This window comes from Macaca nemestrina, chromosome 4 (assembly GCF_043159975.1).
Source record: "Macaca nemestrina isolate mMacNem1 chromosome 4, mMacNem.hap1, whole genome shotgun sequence".
Lineage (NCBI taxonomy): Eukaryota > Metazoa > Chordata > Mammalia > Primates > Cercopithecidae > Macaca > Macaca nemestrina.
The window spans coordinates 51,092,678-51,104,084 of NC_092128.1; the positions used below are offsets into that span (position 1 = coordinate 51,092,678).

Consider the following 11,407-nt stretch of genomic DNA (forward strand, 5'->3'; position numbering starts at 1 on the left):
TGCATTAAGCCCACTTTGAGACATTGTTTGCAAGATGAAGAGGCTTTTAGGCGAAATAAAATATTTCACTATTGTGATTACCAGGCAGCATTTGTAGAGAAGATATTTATGTTACTTTTTACCTGTCTCTAGAGCTCATTTTTGGTTTTTCCATGTCACTGTCATGTCAATATCATAGAATTTCATGTGACATAATGCTAAGGATGAAAAATATAGAACTGATTGAGAAAAAGACATATATTTTCAATAAAATCACTTTCATATCAGTTTCCATGCAGATACCTGTGTTTTTCCTTTATTATCTCAGCCCCTAAGTTTTTATATTCTGATCTCTTAAAGAGAGATAACTATGATTTCAAAACGTTCTCAGAATTTCTGTATCTCGTGGTACAGAAAAATGAGTAGTGAGGGTTGTCTTGATATCAGAAGTTGGTTCTGGAGCTGAAGGTGCATGAAGACCTCATGCAGCATCCACACCCAGTTCACCCAAGAGGGCTTTGTAACCCATTAGAGCAGCCTGCAGAAGCCCATAGCCTAGGGCATCTGGATGAGTAGAACTTCGCTGAAATAATTCACCTTTCTACATGTTTCTCCTGTAAAGCAGGTAAGCTGACAGTTACTAAATAACTTCTTATTTGTAAGAGTTCTTGTGGCTCTAATTATCAACAGGATATGCATACCACTCCCTTATTTATTGTGATGAAGCAAAATCTTTAATGTGGCCTGAAAAAAAAAATCTGTATTTGCATGAGTTGGAAATAAACTATTGTCTTTCATACATTCTCCACATGGTGATGGGCTCCTATTCGACATTATCATGCCTCAGTGAATCTGGCAATGTACTGCCCACCATGTGGGTCTCAAACATCACCTTGCTCTTATGGCGATGTGAAACCATGATCTGAGGTCATGTGACTTTCCCAGATAATTGCTGCCTACTCCATTAAAACTTGACTAAAATCAAGGTTAATATTTGGGTGATGGTATACCAGAAGCCCAAACCCCACCGCTCTACAATGTATCCATGTAACAAACTTGCACATGTACCCCCTGGATCTATTTTAAAAACAAACAAACAAAAAAAAAAAAAACGGAGTTTGAGTTTTATGAACTAGCTTGGAATTGAAAGACTGTTAGTTTTACTTTCAACTCAGCCGTTGCCTGTGATTCATAGTTCTATAATTTCTGTTTTCTTCTACGAGCCATCTACTAACAACTTTAATAGAATTTTGTGTCTGGAGCAGTACATGGCAAGTATTTGGTTACTGGTCTCATAATCACTGTGTTTACGTCTATTTGGTCATATTTCTTTGACTTAGTGTTAATTTATATGTGCTATGTTGGTAAAGTGTTTTCAAATAGCTGTCTTTAGCTTAGGCCTTAGTTTCTCAGGAAAGAAAGACTTTTCATTTGGGCTTATTGAGTGCAAACCCAATTGACACAAAGACAAAAACACCAGCACACTTGTCATAAATGTAATGATAAATTTGGGAGGTGCCAAGGGAATTCAGGTTCTGATGGGTGTCTTCAACTTGAAACTTAACTCAATGATATAATTTTTTCAATGAAACTAAAAGTTCTTAAGGACAATCCCACAAGCAAAATCATTTCCCCAAAATTCCAACCACGTTTTTTACTTTGGTTTACAAAGATAGGGCTTTGTCCTTTGATTTCCTGACACTACCTCAGAATGTTTTCCCTTTGGTTTATTTTCTATTTAAAGAAATCCAAACATGTTTATTATCTTAGAGGCTGTGATTAATGAAAACAGTTCCAACTGTTTATTAACAGAATCTTTTATTTTTAATAATACATTTAAGTGTCATGCACTTCCTGAAATCACCAGGGTCTTGTCTCTGCTTTGCACCTTCTGGAAGCTTTGAGCTCTGTATTATTTATTGATTCTTACTCTCTTTTATTTCAAAAATAAATTATTGTGCTGACCAGACACATACAAAATTAGGACTATTGCCTAAGTGTAAATTAATTCCATTTCTGATTTGCTTATTCACCAGTCTGAGGATGAAACCATTTCTACATGGCTGGCTCTGAGCCAGATGATATTTCATAGTGCAAAGAGGGATAGAACCTCACTGGTGGCCAAATGTGCTTATATGCTATAACCCTGTGCCCTTACTCTGACACCCACCCCCAAGCAGTTACCCTCTGTTGGAAGCCTGCAGCTTTCTTTGTTTGTTTCTTTAATTATACAGACAGTAGGATCTGCATCCTTACTAGAGTATAGAAAAATCAGAGAAACAATGCAACCAACAGTGTAAGTATTGTTTTATTCTTTAGATCCATTTTCCTTAAAGCCAGAATAAACCTAGGTCATAAGCCATATGCCCATATTACTTGAACTCATAACTTACTACGTAATTGGTGGCTCTCACCACATGAATCTTGTCATTCATGTGAACATGGGCTTTTGGCAAGCATGCTAACCCATGCTCATAAGGCTTGAATGATGCCAAGATGTGTTGCATTCGTTATATACATTAGAGTTATTTTGCTTACAAATATGAACTGGCTTGTAAGTAGAATAATAATGAACTTTTAGAGAGTGGGTAGGAAAGAGTATTTGCGTCATGAATGTCACTTGAGCTGCGATGTGGTTTGGCCATGGGAGGGTGGTAACAACAGGAAAATCTGACAGAATTATCACAGATTCACCTGCTGTTGCCGAATTTTACTCAGTGGGATTTAACAGATGTGCACACTTCTGAACAAAGTACTGTTGAAAAACAATATGAACTCCCTAAAAAGTTATTCTTAGGGAAAAAGAAAGGAAAGGATATATTCCAATGCTTTGTCTGCCATCACAAAACTAAGAGGGAATGAAATGTTTTATGTTAGAATTTTTTTAAAAAGTTCTAAAATGCCCACTGTCTCCTCTATTATTTTACAGTGAACTCATTCTGCCAGTATTTATTGAGTGCCTACTATATGCCAGGACTTGGGAATATTCAAACCAATAGAATTTGGTCCCACTCAGGGAGTTTATAGCCTAGTGATGGATGCAGGGAAGTAAAAGAACAATGACCAGAGTGTGAAAAGTGCTATGAAAGAGATGTAACTAAGGTACCAAGGGAAGAGGAGCAGGAAGGTAAAGCCAGGTGGGCAGCATAGAAGGAGGGTGGTACAGGGAGTCTTCTAGGGGAAGTCATGCAGTTTTAGCATTGTGATAGGAACATTTCTTTCCACTGCACAATGATCTTGATTCATGAATCTAAGTCTCAAGAATATACTTGATATTGTATCAATACTTGTATACTGGATACTTTATATATATATGTCTTATTTGGAAATCCATTCAACCTTTGACATCCAAAACTAATAATTGTCTGATTCCTTAAACATTCTCATTAAAATGTGAATGAATTTTTACTTGTTTTGTAAAGCTTTGAATAATACTGCTGCCTACTCCATTAAAACTTGATTAAAATCAAGGTCTGCTAAATATATATATATATATATAACTTTTAAATCATCTTCTATGACTTCTTGATTCATCTCATTTGGGAAACTCTCCTTTCATATTTAAACTTGACATGGCAACTTCACTGAATACGATGTCAAAAGCAGTTTATTTACTATTTCATTACAAAATTCATCTTGGAATTGAAAAAGGCAAGCCCTAATACAGTGCTTCACGCAGAGTCGTAACCACTCATTACACCTGGAAAGTTCTGCATGTGTGTTGCATAAGGTATTTCTTAGGGGAAAAAAAAAAATCTCTCTGAAGTAGGGACCTGGAGTGGAGAGAAGAGATGTGATGGGAGATGGACATGTATGCTTGTTGAACACAAACCATGTGGCAGCACTGTGCGTATGACACACAGTGATTTTTTCTCACTTAACCAGGTTCTAATTATTGAAGTATGATATTATATCACACCACTTATTAAAGACTGGTCTTCAAAAGATCTCACTGCCCTTGAATGGCTTTTCCTGGAAAGACTCTGTTGGAGGAGGGAGCATCCCACTTCCTTCTCTTCTTTCAAGCACAGCCTGTGTTGCTGTTGATTCTCTCCTCTGCCACAGCCGTTAAACTGGAGTGAATGGATGTTTCGGGGGAGCCCCTTCTTGGCTGGTCATTAATTATAACTGATATGATTTTGTACGTAAAAACCCAAATGAATCAACAAGCAAATATTATAATAACAGAGTTCACTAATGTTGCTCGACACAAAATTAACATAAAAGTCTTATATTTCTATGTACCAGCAAGCAATTGGAAAATAAGACTTTAAAACTTATCTAGTTATGATAGCATAAAAATATGATGTAGGAATAAAACTAACAAAAAGGTCTTCCCCCAGTTTCAAGATCCTGTATTCCATTCCATTGGTCAATCTGCCTATCTCTCCCCCAAGACCATACTGTCTTAATAATATAGGTTTTAATAAGTCTCCATATCTGCTAGGTCTAGTTCTCTAACTTCAGTTGTCTTCTTCAAGAGCCTTTTTAATATTCTTAGCCCTTTTCATTTATTTGTACATCATAGAATCAGCCTGCCAAGATGCACATAAAAACCTGCTGAGCTTTTACTGGAAATAAATTGCAACTAAAGGGCAATATGGGGAAGGTTAACATATTTACGATATTTGAGTCTTCCATCCATGGATGTAGAACATTCCTCTACTCATTCAGATCTTCTTTAATAACTCTGAATACAAGTTTTATTTTCTTCGGAGGTCTTACACATATTTTTGTTGGATTTGTCTTTATATACTTCATATTTATGGTCTCATAAATGGAATAATATTTAAAATTTTATTTCCTAATTGTTTGCAAGAGCGTAAGTAGAATTGACTTTTATGCCAATCTTGTATCAAGCAACATTATGAAAAATCTCTTTATATTCTTACATTTACCTGTAGATTCGTCTGGATTTTTTATATACACAATCATATCAGTTATGAATAATGATAGCTTCCTTTCATCTATTTCTTTTTCTTATAAAGTTGCTTAGGATTTTTAATGCAGTTTTTATTAGAAGTGGTTTATTCTAATTTATTCTAATTCTAATAATTCTAATTTATTAGAAGTGGCCATCATTATTATTTCTGATTTCAAACAAAGTTTTCGGTTCATCATTAAGGATGATGTTTACTTTAGGTTTCTTCTTGCTACCCTTAATCAGGTTAATGAAGATGCATTCTATTCCTAATGTTAGGAGTAAAAATACACTCTATTCCTAATGTTTTTATCATGAATGGGTGTTGAATTTTTTCATATATCTCTTTCTAAATTTACTAAGATTATCACATTTTTATTTTCTTCTGCTAAAATGATGAATTATATGAATTGATGTTTTAATGCTAAAATAAAGCTGCATTCCTGGAATAAACCCAACCTGGATATAAAATATTGTCTTTTTCGTAGATTGCTAAATTTGGTTTGGTCATGGTTTGTTTGGGGTTTTTTCATCTATGTTCATGAATGAGATTAGCCTGTAGTTTGACTTTCTTGAAGTGTTCTTATTGGTTTTAGATATCAATGTTATACTAGCCTCATAAAATGATTAAAGGGGTGGTTCTCAGGACATATTCAAACTTTAATATGCCCAAAATGGAACCATTGATTTTCCCCTCCCAACATGCTCCACTCCATAGTAACAGTACTTCCAAGCTTCCTGTTGCTCAAACCAAAAGTCTTTTTCTCTGTTATTCCATATCTAACCCATCAGAAAATCCTGTTGGCTCTACCTTCAAAATATGTTCATAATCTGAGCATCTTATATCACCTCCAGTGTTCTACTCTGGTCCAAGTCACAGTCATCTCACTCCTGGATTATTGTAACATTCTCCCCTGACTCTCTAGAGCAGAGGTTGCTCAACTAAATATCTTAGACTTTACAGGCCACGTGGTCTCTGCTGCAACTCTGCAATTCTGCTATTGTAGCGCAAAAGCAGCCGTAGACATTATGTGATAAATAGGCATGGCCTAATTTTACTGTAGTTTACCAACCCCAGCCCTCTAAGGTAGGCTATTCTCAACACTGATGGCAGAGTAGTGCTTTTAAAATATAAGTCAGAGCATGTCACTTATTATTTGAAAACCCTCCCAGGGCTTCCTATCTCACTCAGAGTTAAAGGCAGCATCCTTACAATGTCCCACAGGCCCTGATTTAGCCCTGCCACTCCCCTTACTTAACTCCTACTCTCCTACTCTGTCTCTCTCTCTCTCTCTCCAGCCACGCCAAGCTCCTTAGTGTTCCTAGAACATGCCAGTCTTGCCCTCACCTCAAGACATATATACTGCTTGTTACTCCTGCATGAACTGCTCTCCCTCCAACTGTCCACCTTGCTAACTCACCTCTTTTAAAGTTGTTGACCAGATGTCACTGCTTGACGAGGCCTTCCTGGACATCTTATTTAATGCCAACTCTCCGTCCCTTCTCCAACACCTTCTGTAGTCTTTACTCAGCTCTGTAATTTGCATAGTGATAATCATCTTCTGACATAATATATGCATAATTTTTTATTATATTGATTGTTAATTGTATTTTCTTCCACTAGAAATAAAGCCAGTGAGGTGAGGGTTTTAATCTATTTTGTTTGCTGCTATATTCCCAGTGCTGAGAACAATCTGTCTTAGAGTAGGCACTCAGTAAACATTTATTGGATGAAGGGATGGGTGGATAGACGGCTAGACCAAAGAAATGCCACAGATGACAAATTTCCAGTAGTGTATTCCTTGGGACGCTAGTATTACAAGGCAGAATAAGACTAGTCATTGGAATTCAGGTGACAAAATTCTGCCTATTTTGAACTCTTCAGCTGAATTAACTGTCACACTGAAACATGAGCTATATTTCACAGGAAGTATTTAATAATTAAACCCCAGAGATGTTGTGTAGGCTGTTTTCATAACAGGTTAGACACTCAATGCTATGTCCTCTGAAGTGCCCCCAAACACAGGCCACCCCAAGACGACTCCTCTCCAGTTGTTTATTAGCAGTGATGATCATATAGTTTATTCAGTGTGCAACAAGAAATCGTTTATTACTGAAACAGGTTGTTTTCAGTGGCATATGCCAGTGTCATATTATGCTAGCATTATTTCCCAGACTTGAGATTTTCTCCTTGGAGAAAAATTGAAAAATTTTCCCTAGTAAAAGTTATTGACAAAAGAGCCAGGATACTTGTGCATCTGGAAATATTTGTATCTTGGCTAGAAAAAGAAAAGTCACTGTCTGAAACAGAGGGAGCAGTAAAGTCTTAGCACAAATTGCTAGATTAAATACTGCAGCCCGTGATACCTTTTGTATATTAAGGCTTTTTCATTTTTATTAATACTGTATATGTTTCCTATTTTGCCTTGCATTTTTGTTCTTTGAAAGAAAACAAAATGTTGGATCCTGTCATTGCCTTTTTCTATTTTTTTCACAAATGTTACCTATTTAAAAATAGGTCAATATGCATAACTAGTTATTTGACCATAAGGGTAAACATTCAAAAACATAATGATTACTCTTCAACTTCCAGAAATTGTGCTTAGGGGTTCAACAGAGAAATAAGCAAAAAATTGTAATAATGGAATCTTGTAAAGTCCTATTTAAGTACACTCCTCAGATTCCCATCCAGCATGGTTAGGCTGCATAACACACATGGAATAAGGGAGCTGGGGGGTTAACATGAGTGTAGGAAGCATTTGCTATTACATGTTTGGAATCACTCACATTCTTTAGAATATATTGGCATGCCATTCATAGTACAAATGTAGTGCTTTTAAGTTAAAGTGCGTCTCTTTCCAGATTAATAAATCTTTACTCATTAACTAAAATATTTACCAAAAAGACAAAAACAAAAAAACAAAAAACACCTGTGTACTATCAGTATAAGGATTTTGCTTTTCTTCTTAGGCTATTTTCATTTGTTTCTTCTGCATCCTTTTAATGGGATTTGTAGGTCTCTTGAAAGGTAAGGTTGAAGTTTACAGTCTGGCCTGCATTGATAACAAAATTATTTGAAATGCAGGATTTTGCTTCTCCTTCTGGCTCAGAAAAAAAAAAAATCCATATTTCACACCTAACCAAAATCATGCTCCATTCACAACCAAGGAATCAGAGATATTGTGCAGTTTAACATACTAACTTCTTTACTTGCCATAAGCTTTTGCCTTTTTGAATTCAAAATAATGATGATTTTTCTCCTTTTCTTAATTCTTTCTTATTTAATGCTTGTGATTATTTTTGGATTGCTTTCAACTCAGGAATCAGAATTTGTCATTGAAATTAACATACACAATTGAGAGCCATCCACTCTACTGAAGACTTCATGATTCAACCATTTCTGCTCCTGATTTCCATTCCAACTCATCCTCGTTATTGGAGTCAACCTGACAATTAGATTTGGCCAGACAAACCCAGGACTCCAAATGCTTTCTCATAATTTGCATGCATGGTCTTTAAAAACAAAAAATGTTACCTAAATGCCAATCTCAACAAAAATGTTTTCTCTTTCTTCCAGTGACGCAGAAGACCACAAGCCTTTGAAAAAAGGAAGTCGAACTCCTTCAGACAGGACTGTGAAAAAAGAAGACAGTGACGACAGCCTAGTTGACTATGGAGAAGGGGTTAATGGCCAGTTCAATGAGGATGGCTCCTTTATTGGACAATACAGTGGTAAGAAAGAGAAAGAGCCGGCTGAAGGAAACGAAAGCTCAGAGGCACCTTCTCCTGTCAACGCCATGAATTCCTTTGTTTAATTTTTAAGCTCTTTGCCAATATTCCATTTCTCTAGAATGTTTATCCTAAGCACTTGTTTGTCAGCCCTCTCATACTATGAACATATGGGTAGAGAGTATATTTTCTGCTGTATGTTAATATTATGAGAATAGTTAGAGCAAAAACATAACTCAGTCAAATGATATGTTAATGTGAACTGGAATGCAAAGTGCATACTTTTTCGTTCAAAATGGGTATTCTTGATTTCCTCAGAACTAGTACAAAAATAATGTGACATCACCAACAGATCCTGTTATTTCCTCTTCAGGATACAGTTCAATATGATGCATGAAAAATGCTCCACATTTAAGACATACCCGTGTATGTTATGAAAACATGGTTTGATACTTTGTTTATACTATCCTCAGCAGAACCCCTATATATGAATTCCGTTTTCATTGTCAAGAGTGTTACTGTAGTATTCTCTAGAACTTCAATGTCTTTGTGGACATTGTTGTGAAATTGGTGACTCTATGTATAGCTGTCGTTAGTCTTTTTGGGAGACTGTTAGGAGCAGTATGTACAGTATATACTTGCTAAATGAGTTCATTATGACAGTCCCATTGCTGATGCTTACCGAGAACTGTTACCTACTCTTGGCTCCTGTTACTCCGTAGGCTTCTTAATCTTCCAGGCATTACAGCAGCACAGTGTTCTTTTTACATCATTTCTATGTTGGGTTGTTTTTAGGTATAAACAAGGTGTATTGCAATGCATTTCGGCATGTGTGCCATACTGAAAGAATCAAAAACAAATCATTCAAATTAAATTTCAAACATTATTCCAGAGAACACAGGGCAAGACACATACAGTGCCTTCAGACATTAAGCATTCCATAACATACTGCATTCTGTATCAGCTGGTCCAGTCCATTCTGAGTCCTAGATTACTGTCATTGTCTAAAAGTAACTTTTAAAAAGCAGAGTTCGTGAAAACTGCAATGCTGGGAAAAGAAGAAAACATGAAAATAAAAGTAAGAAGACAGTTTATTTGAAATAGCATTTCCTCATAAGCATAAAAAAAGCTTTGTCACCAACTGAAGCACATGATGATTTTGTGGTCCTCTATGATTTCTGTTACATTCAGTAAGAAAGATGTCAACATGCTAGAAAATTAATTTTAAAAACTAAGTTATTCCAACACTGAAAGCATACAACAGCATGCCAACAGTAATATATTATTCTCCAAGACTTTACCTATGTGCGTGTTGAAAACTCTGCAGCATTAAACAACGTGTATGCAAATTGCTATGGACACATTTCAGAATCTAAGAAATCTGACAAGTGCTTAAAAGGCCAACGGTCCAAGGGATTACATCTGCAGTTTAAAAAGTAAATATATATTCTATCATATTCATAAACAATATCTATCAAATGGGTTACCTCCAAATATGAAAATCTATAACAACCTATGGTTGAAGGAATGCTCAGTTTCATTTGCCAATAAATTGGTTTCTCATAACTTGCATCAAGTTTAATTTTAAGTAAAGCTTTTTATATGTAGATATTTTGTTGAATTTGTAAATACACTTAAAGTGTAGATGCTATATGCTTATAGGTGTTACATACAAATAAACATGCAATGTTTATGTTGTACTGTATAAGAAGTAAGCTAATTAATGCAGTGAATGGGATTGGAAAGCATCTACTTAAATATGTACTGGGTTCCCCCTCCCCCTGCCTTTTTTGCTGTGAAACTGAAATAGTGAACTTTTCTACATATTGACAGCAGATTTCTCGATGAAATCTTCAGAGCTTTGCCTATGGGGCACAGTAGGCCTAGTAACCTGGCATCTTTGATATATGTAGGTAAAGCATAATTTAAAGTAATCCCAGGTAAAGATGGCCCTAAATACTTTCATGTCTCTATATTCACTTTTCACAGATCCACCTGTCTATTGAAAATACAAAAAGACAAAACAGGTTTGCCTTGGCATCAGAGAGCACAGAGATTAAAAGTTACTTTAAATTTGCCAATATTTTGGGAGAACAATAAAAACACAGTTTTTCCTCTTCCATACTGGTAGATGCGAAATTTATCTGTGCATGAAAGGGTCACTTCTGTATCACACCTGTAATAGTGCAACAGGTTTTGTATTAAAAATTAAATGTGGTTTTAAAAGTTCCTCTCTCTTTTGTAATGTATGTTCCCAATTGAGTGTGAATGTCCAAGTAATGGTGTATGTAATGGTACAGGCAAATGTGACTGCATTTCCCTCAAAAAAGTAACGATTAAACAATCTTGATCTCTTTGTGATTTTTAACTTTTTCAAACATATATTGCCTAATGTTTTAAAATGGTGAAAAATTTTATTTTTACTTTAAAATGGCTGTTCTATGCCGAGAAAATGAAAACTAAATACAAACAGATCTAATAAAACAGGACATACCAAAAACATTCGAATGAGAAACAGGACTAGATATTCCTAGCCTTTTGAGAAAGGTTCAAGAATCAGGCGCTGCCTCCTTTCCCAAAGCCTGGTTCCTGGTGCCTGCCTGGCCCGGCCCCTCTCTTCTGCTTGCCTGGACTGTGCCCTCCTGAATCACAGGCGACTTGGATTTCTTAACTCTCCTGTCTGAAGGAGGACACTACAGGTGTCGAATATATGTCAACCTCTCCCTTCTCTCCACCCTCATTCTTCTAATCTTCTCAAACCCCACTGCAAACAGCCAA

At 36.0% G+C, this 11,407-nt stretch overlaps 1 protein-coding gene across 50 annotated transcripts in view; it reads left to right on the forward strand.

The window, feature by feature from the left end:
• The window catches only part of LOC105475296 (neuronal cell adhesion molecule), a 304,974-nt gene extending 293,977 nt beyond the window's left edge, over positions 1-10,997 (forward strand). For 49 of the 50 annotated variants that reach the window (XM_011730394.2, XM_071094655.1, XM_071094636.1 and 46 more), the window contains one exon: positions 8,478-10,997. In XM_011730394.2, coding sequence (XP_011728696.2) covers positions 8,478-8,715 — 238 coding nt within the window. In that variant the 3' untranslated portion in view covers positions 8,716-10,997. Of the gene's footprint in view, positions 1-2,213; positions 2,276-8,477 lie in introns of all 50 variants that reach the window. The other variant, XR_011622036.1, reaches the window with a different exon arrangement.
• Positions 10,998-11,407: the final 410 nt, after the last annotated feature.